Source organism: Calonectris borealis, chromosome 3 (assembly GCF_964195595.1).
Source record: "Calonectris borealis chromosome 3, bCalBor7.hap1.2, whole genome shotgun sequence".
Lineage (NCBI taxonomy): Eukaryota > Metazoa > Chordata > Aves > Procellariiformes > Procellariidae > Calonectris > Calonectris borealis.
The window spans coordinates 128,550,925-128,567,190 of NC_134314.1; the positions used below are offsets into that span (position 1 = coordinate 128,550,925).

The following is a 16,266-nucleotide window of genomic DNA, read 5'->3' on the forward strand; positions in this document are numbered from 1 at the left end:
ACTTGAAGCAATTACGGGTTATTTTTTACTCTGTGTTACGGTGGTGTCTGAAGCCCCATCTCCATCAGTCAGGACCGAGATTCTTTTGTAAGCCTATGCAAAGACCCAGGCCCCGCTGGGGGAGGGAGGTGGCAGAGCTCCAGACACGGTGCTGAGGCACTGGGCAAACGCTCCATAGATGAGAAATCCATTTGAAAACCTCTCTGTACCTGTTGGTTTCAGTAAGAGTCACGTCTCTTGTACAACCATCCCCCGTGACTGGAAATCCCCCCTCCAATCCCCCCCCGCGCAGTAGTAAGAGAGGGCTGCCTGTCTGTGCAATTCCGCACTGAGGGGTGGCAGAGCAGAGGAAAATCATGCTGCCGAGAGGCTGAGCTCTTGGTTTTGGCAGCAGAGGATCATCTGCCCGTTGTGGATAAGGAGGAGGAACAGCAGCCCTGGCACTAGCCGGCCCCGCTCTGCCTCCCCCGGCTGCACCGCAGACAGATGGCCTTCCTGGGGGCTGGCCACGGGGCAAGGCAGCCGGCCTCGCGCCCCTCGCGCAAAACGTTGGTTCGAGTCGGACAGTTATACAGAGTCAGCCTCGTCCAATAATGTCTTGCATGTTACATTGACCAATTTAAGACATGCATCACGCTGAAAAGTTTTCGTCTCAGATGCTTTGGTTTAAAAAAAGCACATAAATCTGCAGTTGTTGACAGGTATAGTGTAATTGCACCTGTTCAATGAAGGATATAGGTTACTAAAATTCCCCCAAAAGTTTTCAGTTAAATTTATGCAGTAGTGACGGTCACTAGACCATAAATGATGGCAAGCCCAATCAAGCATATTGAGTTTCACACTGCAATTGCCTATCCCAGCATTTTAAAAGCATAGTAACTCCCTCCTGTTCAGAGCTTAAGGAGGACAATTAGGTGCATAAAGGTCATCTACCAATACATTTATGTTAATCTCAATTTTATAGACCCTACTTTATTCTACTTTGGTAAGTCCCAAACATTTATGTTCTTGTTTGTTTTTAAAACTGCTACCATGGTGTCAGGAGCAAACCCTTTTTGTGGAACCATCTTTGGTTCTTATGTTACAAATCAGGAGGATACTGAAATATGTGTAATGGTCAGAAATGACTTATCAGTAGTTCTGTGGTACTGAAATCTTGAAAGGGCAATCAGTAAAACAAAAGTTCACCACAGCCCTGTATTTCCTCTGCCTTAGAGTCTGTCAAGCCTGCCCAAGGAATCAACTATTTGCAAAACAGGTTTTCCTTCTCTTGTCCACACACTGCCTGTGTGATCACCTGTGTAAGCACCGGTGAGGCTGGAAAGCTCTAGCGTCGATTTGGGAAATGTGCTTTCTTTCATGGAACAATAAGTTCAAAGATTTTCTCTTTCTTCAATCTCCCTAGTTGGGTGGAAGAAGGAATTGGCATGTGGACATGTAGACAGCCTTGATGTCTGATGGGCTGGAAAGAGCTGTCTACCTCTATACTTTCAGCTTCTCCACTGGCCAGATGCCCCGAAAGCCCTTCTCAGGGTGGGATTCACATCACAGATGGGAATTGCAATAGGTTCATGCCAATAGTCCGCATTAACTTGCTTGGCAGTCCCTCTGGAGCCGGAGGAACAGTCTTTTTAGTGTGTGCTCTCCATGGACCCGAGCAGTTGGGTTCCAGTCCCAGGACTAGAGCCCCTTGCCATTGGCACGCTGCAACCAACGAGCCGTGGCGAGTAGCCAGTCAATTCTCTCCTTGCCTGTTCGCAAATCCACAAATAATTTTGTCTTTTATTTGCATGAAAAGAGTGCTGTGTCAACAAAATACGCGGTTGTTTCCATATATTGGTGAGAGTACATAAATGTTGCCAAAATGTTTTTATTTTCTAAAAAAAGTGTGGAGAAGGAATTGCTGGCCATTACCATCAGCAGTGATGGGTAAGTGATATTTTTGCTTGAGGTCGGCACAGAGTTAAGGTTAATAAGCGAAAGTTCTAAATTTTCAGGATCTGTTTGAATAATCGTCTTCTATAATCCCCCTGTTTCTAAATACATAGTTTTTTGTGGTTTAATGTTGTGTGTATGTGCACAGAGGGAAATGTTGGACAGATCTTGACTCCAGGATGGCTCAGTTCACCTGCAGAACCCGGATGATGTGGACTTTAAAGGTTTTTCGAAGTCTTTACGTTTTAAACCGTGTGTCAGAAACTGGCTCTACGTTGTAGAGGTTAAATGTGGAACTGATGCTTGTAGGTCAGAGCCGTGCACTGGCTTGTACCTGCGTCTCTGGTGAATTCTCAAGAAATTCTACCTTTTGTCTTTTTTTGGATTCTCCATGTGGAAGGAGGTCCTGCATGTGTTTCACCACAGAACGTCACAGATCATCCTACTGCTTGCAATAAGATGACATGGTTTATTGCAAATAGTTAATCTTAGCATTTTAGTGTTTTTTCCAAACAGCTTACGTTGTATGGTTAATTATTAAAATAATTGATAAACTGATAAAACAGTTATAAAAGCTCATAATATTCAAATACTGAGATTTGATTGCTGTATTCAAATTGGAGCTAAATTCCTGCTCTCCCACAGTTATATTCACGGTCAATAATTCACACCTTGTCATGGCTGTCTGCAGCATTTAATTTATGAAATAAATAAAAATGTTTATGCCCATTGAAAACATTTTGCTCTGGAGTTTTGCGTTGGTAGAAGCGAAATGTAAAATAATGCAGTCGTTGAAGAGGTGGGTCAAATTGCCATACATATTAAAAGAGGCTGCTTTTGATCAGCTCCTTTGAATGTCTAGTGTAACTCCATTTATCTGAAGATCTCAGGGGACGCCCAAAACCTTCAGATAAATGGGGGCTTAGTTAATCAGGGCAGCCAGCTGTCCAGCTTCTTCACCAGCGTAGGGTTCAAGATCATAACCCATCCTCTCTGCAGCCAGGCCGTCTTCAGAAAATGATTTGCATGCTTCACTTCAGCAATCTAGCTGTGAGGCTTCTGCGGAAAAGCCGGCCAGGCACTTCAAGCTTTCTCCTGGCCCTGCTCAACCCAGAGCATAGCAATGAGCTGGGAATGGGAGTTTGCTGATGCGTGTGTTGCATTTTTTAAAAAGTAGTAGTTTATATGGCACTCCGCGCATATCGGCTTGATCTAAATAATGCAACGAGGCTTAGCATTCGTGGGCATCTTTGTGTCAGATAAGCTATGCTGACAGCTCACGGGAGAGAGCTGACACAAATTTCATATTAAAAAGATTCCGCTTAACGTTCTAACGTGTGTAAGTAGGCAAAACCGCACCACTGGTTCTTAAGGATGAAGGCACAGCACGTTTACAAGGGCTGCAGTTTTGACAGATCAAGTATTGCACCAGTGATTATCTGGATGAAAGCGTTCTTACGTGGTGATAGATATGAAGCTTCTCGAGGCTGCAGTTGAAAATTCCTGTTTCAGACTGCTCCTGTACAAACGGTCTTGAAACGCTGAGTCTTCTACTCTGCCCCCCCATCTATCTCATACTATTATTCTTCGGGTATGTTATGTTCTCTCGGATCCTCAAAATACATTACTTGGGAATCTCAGGTATCTGGCAGATGACTAACGTAGCCATGCCTACGGAAGATTCTGACAACAAGACAATCAAGTAGCAAAATGGTGGGTTTGTTTGTATACAAGAAGCACAACTTGAATAAGTTACAGAACAAAGATTTTGTGTGAGAGATCAGATGGTATTCGTGGTGTCATGCTGCTTTCTTGACCTATGTTTACAGGCTGGAGGTATTTTTCAGAGGGTTCTTTACAGCTTGTTCATCATGTTTCTAATGCCTCCATTAAAATTTCTAAACTTCAGTAAAACTTCAGTTGACTTTTTTTTTAATGAATCTAAACTGTTTTCCCTAATATGTGTATGTATTAAAATAGAGATAGCAGAGAGTTTAGTTTAATTTTCCTGCAGTGACTTAATGCTTTTAGATGAGGCTGTAAGTGAAAATCAGTACGAGCATCTCGCGGGCTGCCCGTGCGGCAGGAGCCACTGTGCTGTCTGGTGCTCCTGGTAGCCGTGCTTAGGGGAGCCTGGGAGAGACGTAAGGGGTGCGCTGAGCTGAGAAGGGTGGTGGTGAAGTGGAGCGGTCTTCCTCCTCGAGTCGGTGGTATCTGCACCTACTGCTTTCAGCTTTTTAATCTGCAAGAGCGGCACTGAATTGGGATCTTCCCCGTACGCCTCTAAAGCTGCCGATCGATCTGCAGAGCTCTCTGGACCTTGGCTTAAACTCGGCTCGGTATGTTATTTTTCAGATGCCTCTCCTGTAGCTGCCCAGCTGTTTGGCTGAGTGGTTTTTCCCCAGTCTTTTGTGTGGCTAGGGGCATCTTCCATCTCATAAATAAGGATTTTACGAGATGTAAAGCTAACCTAGTCAAAATCTCCTCACTCTCTTTTTCCGTGCAATATTTAGCAAAATCGGTACAAACTTCTGGTGTGTTAGCAGTTGTTCTGCGCATTGTATGCTTATGTGTTAGATGTGCAAGGTCTTTCATTAAACAGCAGGATATTATTAGGCATAGCATGAAAAGCCTTTATAGTCTCCCTGCCTTGTTTCAAGCGGGCCCACAAGCAGACCGCAGCCTAAAAGGCTGCGCAATGAATCGAGCGCTGATGGCCGGTCCGCAGGCTCAGGTGGTCGTCAGCCGCGAGTTTAGCCGAGCCCTTTCAGTAATTTGTCACGCCTGGGTCTGTTCCCGCTGCGCCAGCACGTGCCAGCTCCGTGTCGGAGGGGCTGTTCGCCAGACGGCCGTGCAGCCCCCGCGTCCCGCTGTTAGCGGGGCCGACGCTCGCCCGGCCGCGCGCTCCGCACAGCCCTGGCAACAGCCGAGCGCGCCGCAGAATAAGCGTCTTCATAATGAGAAGTGAATGGCATCCGTCAGTCCCTTTAGAATAGGGCCCAGGCGTGTGCCTCCTCTCCTAGGAAGTTTGGCAGCCTATTCATTAACAAGAGTCATCAGGAGTTCAGCCCATAATAGGGAGGCAGCCCCAAACGCAGGCGGGCTAATGCTTGCGCTATCAGGAATGCGTTCTCCTGGGCTTAGGGAAAAGAGAGAGAAAAACTAAGCAAATAACGCTGTCAGCAGGTGCAAACTCTGAAATGCTATGTATTGATTTTCTTTCTTCAGGCTTCCACGGGAAGTTTATAAGACGATTTATCACATATCAATCGTCCTCTGCTAGCATTAAAAGCAAAATTCTTTTTTTTTCTTTTTCCTTTTTTCTTTTTTAGCACCATGCCTATGGGAACTTGCATACAATTACGGCGTGCTTTGCTTATTCCCCCTGAGGTAGAACACTAGACCATCGTGTCCTGTTTTTAAGTAACGCTTTACTCTGATTTTTTTTTTTTTTTAAATACTGTTTCAGAGTGGTTTTGTTAACGTAATGAAAGTCACAAATGGCACTTCAATATTAATTAGTAATGCTTTTCAATTTTAAATACCCTCACCTGCATTATGTTGTCAGTGGTGTTATTCTCGCTGCTCCTAATTTCTAAATTTAAATTGGCCTTTGCTGCCGCGTAACAGTCTTGCAGAGTTAGAATGCATTTCACCGTAACAGAAACACAATGAGGATCTGAAAACTTTTGTTTTAAATGAGGAAACGGAGAATGAGATGTCATACTGGCTCCTGCGAGCATTAATTCATAAAGTCATACGTGAGGTTCTTCAGCCCATTGTAGATTTGTTTCAGACGTTATCCTGTTATTGGAAGTGTATGATTCACCTTCTGAGAAAACAGAAGCTGCACACAAAAGGAAAAGATTTGCTTTCTCCGCTGTGAAAAGCTGCCGCAAGCAGGGGTCCTATTAAGACAGCTGGAAAGTTGCTTCAGCTTGTTACGCTTGTAAGTTTTATTGGTGACTGGTTTTTGATTACACATTTGAATGCTGTGTGTTCCAGGTTGCCGAGTTTTAATTAAAAGGCAATAGTCTTGATTTTAGATTGCTTTGTCGTCTGCATTATGCGGACTATAATGCATGCAAGTTGTGGGGTGTTTTTTTCCAATCTGCATCATTTATTTAGGATACGTAAGATTACACTTTCTAACACCTGCTTAAATATAAATGTCACGCTTTCAGGAACTGTGTTTATTATAGTTAATTTCTTTTAAGAAGTACAGTGATCAAATAAATATGGGAGAGCGGGGGGAGAGTTCTCCTCTGTCCTGTAGCTTGTTTCTCCGATCTAATTGTTTTTCTAGTCTGACAGGGTCATTGTAATAGGAATATTGTGTACCGGCAACTTTCCGTAATGCCACAGCTTGTCTCTTAAAGTTGGGGTTTGGTTTAAAAAAGCCTGCAGTCTGGCAGGGTTGTTTCTGCCCTCGGTAACTTTAGCAATCTGTCGGATCTACTGAGTCACTGCTTTTCCTTCATGAAGCTGAAAGGTATTACCCTTAATTTCAAGCCATTAAGTGTATTCACTTCTCATTGCTCACGTTCAGAACCGTTAAGCAGTATTGGGCAATTTTGGTCCCCCTTTTCCATGCCCCTGTACAGCCTGGTTAGTGTTGCTGTGGATCTGAAGTGCTGATGTTCATGGATGTTGTGTAACAGCATTTAATTCTGCACACACATTTCCTTAACGTGGTCATCGCAGTTATGAAGAAAGAGCTCTGTATCTCGAAGCAATAATCCAGAACCATAAAGAAGTAATGACATTTGAGGATTTTGCCGCTCAGGTCTTTTCTCCCTCTCCCAGCTACTCCCTCGGTGGAACTGGTGAGTCTCTGCACGTTATTCTTCTCTTTAGCACTAAGAAGCACTTGAGCAGCAGATGTACACCTGTTTTTTGTAGATAAATGCTTGCAAATTTAAGACGACCATTCTTCCTCTGAATCAACTAATGAATATCAAAAGGAATGATGACATTCATTTTAATTTGTTTTGCATCAGAGCTATTCACTCTGCTCCTTTCTTCAGCTATCCTGTTAACCCCCGAATCTAGCAAGGTTAATGAACTTTCTCTCAGTAATGTGCTCTGGTTCATTCAGGAGTGTGGGTTTCTTGCTAAGCTGGGAATGTGTTGTTCAAAAGCTATGCCTGAATCGGCGCTTACTTATCGAAAAATAGTTCCTCACAGTAGAAGCCGTTGCTACTAATGCTAAATGGGGATTATGCTGCTGAGATACCAGGGTCAGGGATTAATGCAAAAGAAATGTAAGAACGGTGTTCTGTTAGAAAATCATAGCAGCGTGCAGTATGCTAACATTTCCCTTAAATACAGATGAGCAAATTTCAGGCTTCCTTCCAACACCTGGCCTGGAACCTGTTTGATTTTTTTTCGATATATGTATGGATGTATGTGCGTGCGTGCATGTGTATATGTGTATACACACACACTAATGCTGATCATCACTCATCAGCCCTACTGAAACTTGAAAATGTAGTGCTGAACTCCGTGAATTTATTCCTTATGTGCCCTATCGAGATTTTAAGTTAGCATGCAGTCAGTAAGATATGAACCGCTACTTTGCTGTTTTAACTGAGTTAAACTAAACTTCTCCCGAAAGGAAGCTTTGACTCTGAAATGCAGATTTCTAGTACCCTCAAGATCTGTTTTTCCAGCCTCCAAAAAGTATGTGGTCACCGTGTGTTGGACTCTTTAAGAAAGATTCCTTAATCCCTTTTTTACACTCATAGGGTGAAACTGGCACTTCCTAATTATTCCCTGCTACTCTTTTGGATTGTTTAATGGATTATTTCAAACCTATATAAATGTTGCAGGACATCTGCTCTATTTCTCTTTAGCCTGACTTGTTAGCAAATATCTTCCATCTAAACTGAGAAATTGAAGGAAGAAATTAAATTTACTAAAATAAATCACTTACAAATAAAATCAGCCGTGCATCATTGTTTAACGTTACTGGCTCCAATCCTCGCGCTTTCAGAGCTTTGTGAGGAGATAAGAGGTATACGCATGTCCTTGCATTGGTCGCCAGTAGCAGCAGGCAGAAGGCTTTGGAGATAAGCAAGCTGGCAGAAGTAAAGGGGAACCGGTGCTATTTACATAATCGCGCCTCTGCTTCCTGGAGAGGCGTCAAGAAACACAGGGATGGCCTCTATTGATCTTTGTTGAACTGGAATACTAAACAACATTAGAAAAGCTTATAACTTAAAGCTTTGATTAATGTTTTCTACATTAAAAAGTAGAACAGCTGTGAATTAAATTCTTTTATACATTCTGCCAAAAGTCTGAGACAAAAAAAATTATCCGTTTCAATAGAAATGCAGATTTCATGCCCAGTGTTGTTAGCACTTTGAATCATTTATCGGTTGACGTATCAGCAAATAAAAATGTAGATATATTGCTATATTTTAAATGTTTTGCTCTATGCATAATTGTATTTAGTTTTCACGTTCTTCTTACAGCACACAGTGATCTTATTATATTCAAATTTAGTTCGACAAGCAAGGACAGATTCATTTGATAATACCGTAGTCATACTTTCTAAAGTCTGTGATACATTTTTGTATGCCAAAAATATTTAAAATGTTTCCTAATATCTACTTAAGTTTTTCAGAACACTCTTAAATCATTAGTACCTGAATGCGTTTTTATGATTCCACGATTTTATTTTTTTTTAAGAGTAAAACCTGCCAGTCAGGTCCTGATTTTCGGACTTCCGAACGTCAGAATTTATTTCACGCTCACAAAGAAACTGGAGGCCGGTCATGACTTCTGGCGTCAGAGAGTCTCCTCACGTTACTGATTTACTTGCATATTTAGTCCAACATTGCCAAGCCGTGTCAGTCGTTGCCATTAGGATGTATTTTCCATCAAATGCCACCCCGGCATCAGCAAGGAGGCCGAATGTAAACCTCGCAACGCAGCCGCCGTTGCCAGCCGCAGGCGGCAGCCGCCGCTCGGCGAGTCCCCGTCCCAGGAGCAGGGAGCCCTGTGCGGAGCTGCGTGCGGGTCACGGGCGTCTGCCTCAGCCTCCCGTTTCCACGCTTGTCGTGGGTTAGATTGGCGGGGTACTACAAATGTACCGGCAGCCTCCGGAAATAAAGAACGAACCAGCTCGCGTGCAGTTTGACTAAGTTTGCGGCCACCTATTCATCCCTGTTAACGATTAGAAAGGGACGCGCAACTCTTCTGGAGCCGCCTGTCGGCGTGGGCACAGCCGGGGGCAAGCAGGACGGCGGCAGCTCTGCGTTTTCCGGCGCGCAGCCCGTCCCCCCGTGCCGCGGGCAGTTAGGCCTCCTCCAAGCTTAGATTCTCCTGTCCTGTGCCTGCAAAATCGGCTGTCTGCCGCTTAAGAAATATGGATGGCATTCTTCTTCATGTAAAAGGGGAAATTCTATTCTGAAACAGAAAAAATGAATCACGGAGCAATAAATGTATGGAGCTGACACAGGTCTGTGTTTCTCCTTCTCAAGTAACAAGCCAGCCGATACTGCTAACCCTGCCTAGCTTAAACTTTTCAGGTAAATTTAAGATTAATTTTCCTCTGATCTTATTCTCAATACCACCTAATTGAAATCCTGTCATCGCTGTGTACACATGTGCACAATAGAAAGGGTCAATGAGTAAGTATGCTTTTTATTAAAATTAAGATTGTTTGTAGTCGTTAACACAGTATAATAAGCAAATCAAGACCATTAAATGAATCAAATATGTAGCTGTTAATGACACACATTATTGGTGTATTATTAACTATGATCTATTATTTGAACTAAATGTTTTTATGTTTTCTGATACTGCCTCTTAGGGATGCTTCCCCTAGATTCAGAGGGGATGTGGGTTTCTTGAAGTGTGCCCTGGCTTAGTCTCCTGTATCACAAATAGTCTTGCAGGTGCTACATTTTATGCATGAAAATCGTCCAATTGACCCCTTTTGCTGTTTCCAGCAGTAGAGCCTTAAACTCCCTACATGTATCAGAGACAGCCCTGGAGATGTTGAAAATGCAGCCTGGTAGGCAGAATGGACATCCTTGGACTCATTTAGGGGATGTGCAGATTAGGAACAAAAGATGAGAATACGGTCCTTTGTTGTTAAACTGGTACATTACATGCTGTATTTTAATTAGGCTGGGTATGAGAGTCAGCCCAGGAAATCCTCAGTAATCCAACACTATTGAATTATTCTTATCCTTTCCCTCTGCAGATTTCCCTCGTTTTAGCGGATGGGGTTTTAAGCTGCTATCTTTCTCTGTTCTTGCTCCCTCAGCCAAAAAGAAGAACAGTTATTCAGAAAAATACACCTGTATTCTTTAAAAAATCATAAAAATGAAACAGGCACAAACAGATACAAAAGCGTTCCAACTTTAATTACCTCTGCTGACTAAAAAGCGTTTGTTTCATTTAAGATCAGAAGCCAGAATCGTGTTAACCCTTAGAAAATGGAAGTAGTCAGATATTCTAGAAAGCAAAAAAGAGAACTTCTCCACCCAAGAAAGATTTCTATTTGAGGGTTTTATACGTGCGAGGGCAGATTTCTACTTTCAAGAGAAGCTACAAACCTGCTTTTCAGCAGCGTGGACTTGCGGTTAGTGCTTCAAAGGGTTAATTGAAATGGGCACACTTGACTGCTGAGAGGACTGATCTAATCACTGCCATATCCAAGTGCATCTGTTCACCATGAGGTCATTCTTGTGCATGCTAATGATTTGGAAAATAAAGCATAATGCTTGACGTTATCAGAAGGGATATAGTGTAAATCTTTGCTTTTTTAGTTGCTAATAGCTATTGTGGAATGAAACAGCAGGCAAAAGCATCTCGGATTATTGCTTTCCATTTTAATTTTTTTAAAGCATCGTTTTTGGTGGAGTGTCAGGAAAACTGTGCTGGAAAACTCTGACATGTGGTATCTGTTGATAAATGGATTCTTTAATGAATATTATAGCATTGCCCAGGAGCAACACTTGAGTTGAGGAACTATAGATGTTTTCAGCATTCCCTGGTTTTAAAGCCGTGCCTGCTTATTTACATAAAACTGAGATTTTGCAGCCTTTTTGTTGGAAAGGTGACACATGCTTTTCTTTTGTCTCCAGACTTTTACATGCATAAATTTCTTGTAGAAAATACTTGAATGTACAACAAACAAGAATGGTTTATTTTAAAACACTTTTTGCTAGGTGCTGAGCTTTAGCTTTCCCACTTTAAAGCAAAAGCAGTATTTCAAATGGCTGTGTAACTTTAGAATATATTTTTGACAGAAACAAAACAAAACCAAACCTGGAGTAACTGTTGTCTTAAACAGACTTACATTCTTTTTAATGCTAACTGAGCAATGATTCCTTTTGGTTTTGTTTGGTTTGGGTTTTCTGGGTTTTTTTACTTCTTTGTGTGTGCATTTTCCTTGAAAATCTGTAGGATGTTTTGTCGGTTCTCTGTGCTAGGTGGAATAAAAGTCTCTCCAGGTTCTGTATAGTATTTTTGCATATTTTTAGGGAAGCCGGATGGAGCTTCTGAAAATGAGTAGCTGTGCATGATACTACAGCATCCGCAGCACATGCCAAGTGTTGGGTTTATCAATATGACAGTGTTGCCTGAAACCGAAAAATTAGTTTCTAGTAACTGGGACTTGGAAAATTCCAGACGACCCTGGCAGCTAGGAGCCCACTGCTCAGCTGTTTCCACTGCGAGAAGAGGCGGTGCTGAAACCATCTGGCAATTGTTACCGGCCGGACCGGGACGCTGCTGTGGAGCTACACGCGGCGCTTCGAGGCAGGTTGGAACCTCTGTGCCGAATCCTTCCTTCCCCAGTACAGGCGTTGCCCTTAAGTGTGGAAGGAAGCACAAGAAGTTAAGTCATTAGCACAGAGCTCGTCAGGAGGTCCGCGTGAACTCAGTTCTCAGTAGGTGAGAAGGGAAATGTGCAATCATAGGTGCCAGACGTTGCCATCGTAGAGGGTGTCCAGGCAGTAAACACGAGGAGAAGCTCAGGGAGCTGAGCAGAGGCGTGGGAAGGGTTCCCCAAGGAGGCAGGACTCAAGGGCTTTCTTTTTTTTCCCCTTCCCTGTGAAGAGTATTCAGGAGGAGGAGCAGGGACCTGGCCTGCTTCCCCTCTCTGTTTAGTCCAGGTAGTTCTCACAGCTGCTCTGAGCAAAGGCGAGCACCTTGCCCGCTGGGCGAGCGGCTCGGGCGGCCTTCGGGGGGATCCTGACGCGGCGCAGGCGGGTTCGGGGGGGCTCCGTCCCGCCTGGTGACGTTGTCTCCTGGCCCATGGCAGCTGCTTGATAGCAGAGAATGAAGAGGTGCCAAATGACATTTTCAACCGAATCAAGCATAATTACCTGCTTTAATGAAGGAGGAAGGTCAGGATGTTCTGCAGAAACCCCAAATTTACCCTTTCTCCCCAGAGGTGCCTTTCAGCAAAACACAAGGAATAAATCCACTTCATATTTTCCATCACCTTTCTTCTTCGCACTTAGGGAAACTCGCATGAGCGTATTCGGGTAACATGACACAGCAATTCCGGTCCGCTTTCTGGATCTGTTAATGGCAAAACTGAGAAATCACAATGATTTCCATGACGACACATGGATGCTATAAACAAAATCATAATTTGGCTGAATGATGAAGCAATGACCGAGTGGAAGTGCATCCCTCCTCTCACAGGAGCACTTGTTACAGTTGCAAAGACAACACTAGAAATCAGAAACACCATTTTTCCTCTTTCGGACTCAGGCAGTGAGTGAAAATCTTTTCCAGGCTGTGGTGTCTTCCTTAATTCGTTAATCTACTCATGCATGTAGCAGTCTGAAGAGTTTAAACACCTTGCTGGTCGTTATATACTAGGGAATAACAAGGAAGCTCCTGCATCCTCAACACACCATGGGACTGCTCCCGTGCCTTGGTCAGACCCTTTATGTTTTTAAAAAGTCGAAGGTTATGCATGTTGACAGTATGATAGTTTGCATTTTTTCATGAAGGAGAAATACTTTCTTGAATTAGTACAATTCTTAGTGTTCCTGTAAGGGTTAGAAATGGGCTATTTTAAATAGGGCAAAGTCATAGTAAATACCATGAATCGTTAAGTGGCATCAGCTCTGTACCCCCCATAGCTCCTCTGACTTGAACAGTCTGATGTAGATTTGCACCAGGAGGACCAGGCCTGGTTCAGAAGTCTACAGAACGGTCAGGAAGTTGCATCATTACTTCGCAGCTCCCTGCAAAGCAGTTGCAGACTGCTTTGGGTGCCAGGGCAGTTTTTCCCTTTGCCCACCACCTGTAAGGGCGAGCAGCCTGGACCTGCCCCCCGAGGCCGAGTAGGGGCTGGGGTTGCCTCTCCCTCAAGCCCGGTGTAACCTCGGGATCTACAGCGGAGCGGGTGTGAGAGCAACATCAGGGCTCTCAGCCTGGGCCCTTTCTTTTTTCCATTTAATTGATTGTCTCAGAGGGAGCTCTCCCAGCTACGCTCTCTGGGAGAGGAGATGGCAAGGGAGGGCTTCCTCCCTAGCAATCAGCGCTGGGATGGGAAAAAATATTAGCTTGACGGGCCTCTCTCTTCTGCCGGGTGACAGCTCCAGCTGCTCGAGCTGTCAGCTTGCGAGAAAGCTCCAGGCAATGTGGCCCCTTTGCATTTTTCCTCTGCACTGACGCAGGTCAGCCCCGCAGCCGCGGCGGAGGAGAGCCCGTGCAGTGCCGTCCTGCGTGTTATATGCCTGCGTGCAAAGGAGGAATAACCACTAACACTTGCTGTGGTCCCTCCGGCTGGCCTGACCAGTGCAGAACTAATTAGCGGCTGCTCCTAGTCACGACTAATTAGAACTTTGATGTGTACATTTAGGGTTTATTTCCAAATCTCTAAAACAAGCAAGGCTGGGTAAGCGATGGCGTCAAGCACTCATCACCTGTGCTGGGAGCTGTGAGTGCTCTTTTTAGGGTTGTTTCCACCCTCGATTAACCTGTAGTTTCAAATTATTCTTACTGCTCCAGTTACAGCTTTTCAAGGTGTATTTTCACTTTTTTTATTTTTCATAGCCAAACAACAGTGGAGCAAAGCTCCTGGCTTACCGGTGTTTCGGCTGTTGCAGCTCCTCGTTTAGGTCTGATCCGGTCAGGGGAAGCAGGTACAAAAACTGCCCTTGACTTCTGCTGGCCCTGCAAGCGCAGCCTGGGCTCGGCGGCGCTGGCTCTCCGGCGCAGGCAGGGCTGAGCTGTCCCCCACGCCTTCGTCCCCCTCCGGCCTGAGGCCGTGCTGCTGGGACAGTCAGCTCGAACGCCCTTCTTTCTTCTGCAGCATTTTCCTGGGTTTGGGGGGAAAAGGGGCTGCGTAGATTCAGCTGATAGAATCTCCAAACATAACGGACAAGTGATGTTCCGTGCCATTGCCCAGCTGCCAGCCTTCGGTGGCCGCCAGCCAGAACACCCGCCTGTTCTTCCAGGGGATCCCCGCTGTCGCTGCTGAGGTCGAAGCACATAGCCTTTGGGGTTTGCTCAAAGACAGAAGATAAATGAAAGATCTCAATGCAGCTTTAAAACAGCTGTCACTCTAACAAAATATGAACTATTTTAACAGCTCGTGCCAAACACGACAAGTCACCAAAGGGCCACGTGGTGTAAATGCAGTTCCGATCATTTGATCTCCTGCATCCTTAATGCAGCTGCTTGTTGTATCTGCATTTCAGACCACTGAACGTGTGTATGTTGCATTTTATTTAATGATAATTTCTTCACAATACACTCCCCTGAACATGCAGGCTCAGGATGCTGCTCATATTGTATTTTCAGCCTGTCCTTGTGAGTGGAAAGCAGAGCATGTCAGAACGCTAAGCGGATTTACTGGTATGATTCTCTCTGGAATTTTATTACCTTCACATTTACTGGGAAAGAAAACAAAGATTTCCACAGGCCTGTCATGGCTGATAGGTTAATTTGGGGGGGGGATAGGTCATGGCCTGTGTGAAAACTTCATGGGTCTTCTCAAGTATAAAGCTTCAACATCCTTAATGATCACACATGATGTTGTAATCCGTTTGTACATACTTGGGTTACACATTAAGACCCAGCTTTCTTGTCTTTTTCTCATACGATAGAAACGTTTACCAAGTAAGAGCAATAGCCTTGCGCTTCGTCGGTCAAGCCAGTTCCTCCCAGGTTAGCAAGGGCAGTAAGGGAAAAGCGAAACGCCATCGCGGTGCTGCAGGGTGCTGCTTTTCCGCCGTGCACGGAGGTGGGTGACGACAGGGAGGAGTTTGTTAGGGTTCGCTTGCCCCTCGCTGGAAACGGTTGGGTCTGGAGCAGTGCCCGGCTTCAGAGACAGTGCAGAACAACTCTGCAGAGATCATGTCAGAAAATACGAACCTAATTTCAGGATTCTGTAGTAGCCCCTTAAACGTGCGCGTGAACATGGTTGAAGGCTCAAAGGATTTTCCTGCTTGCGCGTGGGGGTGGGGGCGAGGGAAGGGCAGGCACAGGAGGAATAGCATAGCCTACCGCCTAGTTTTATCAAGTAATTTCTGGGAGAAATTTCCACAGCAGTCGCTGTCTTTTTAATGAAATTTTCAGTAGCGCTATAATGCACAAACTATACCCTCCTTCTTGTTGTAGTTCTTAAAAGCAACCTCCGCAGCTTTGCAGCACATCAGTCAGGATCCCGTATCTTGTAAAGCTGTGCGAGGTACCTGCTGTACTCATTGAATGCTGTTGCTGAACGTACTGGCAACTTGAAAAGCTGATTTTCAACCACAGAAACACTGTGGCCTTCTGGCGGGCTGGTTGGTTTGGTTTGCGGGCAAGAAAAAACCTCTAACGTTACTGCACCTGTGAGGGAGCTGACAGAGAAGATGCTTTTAGTTTTGGTTTTCCGCGTGTGGTGTCCCTGAGGAGGGTTCAGCCGGTTTTGGTGAGGAGTTGGACCCTCAGCCGTTCAGCTGCATGACGACAGCGCTGTATCGCCTTGCCCTGGCAGAGGTCCTGCCTGTTTTCTCCATGGGAAGTCCAGGAGGGTGTTTCACCATCGTCGGTACCCATATTGCTGTGCTTGCGTGTATGCTGAAGAGTGGGGAGGGGGAGTTATTTTGCTTTCAGGAGTGTTCATCTCTCTCTTCTCAGGAGAAGAGAAATTGTTAAAAGATCTTTTTCCTAGAGCACATGCCCTGGTGCTGTATGAGAAACCAGATTTGTTCTGTTTAGTAGATTTAAAATAAAATAAGCTATCTATCTCTAGCTTTCCAAAAGATAACTCTTCATTTAAAGTGTATTTTTATCTGTGTTACTAACTGAATTTTTAATCCCCTCCTGCAAGGAACATATTTTAAAAGCTTAAGCCTTCAT

At 44.5% G+C, this 16,266-nt stretch overlaps 1 protein-coding gene across 9 annotated transcripts in view; it reads left to right on the forward strand.

Moving 5' to 3' along the window:
* The window catches only part of RALGAPA2 (Ral GTPase activating protein catalytic subunit alpha 2), a 135,695-nt gene that overhangs the window by 112,406 nt on the left and 7,023 nt on the right, over window positions 1-16,266 (forward strand). For all 9 annotated transcript variants that reach the window (XR_012673287.1, XR_012673288.1, XM_075147889.1 and 6 more), the window contains one exon: window positions 6,640-6,761. Coding sequence is in view for 7 of the 9 variants with exons in the window: in XM_075147889.1 (XP_075003990.1) it covers window positions 6,640-6,761 (122 nt within the window). In the remaining 2 variants the exon portion in view is untranslated. The remainder of the gene's footprint in view (window positions 1-6,639; window positions 6,762-16,266) is intronic.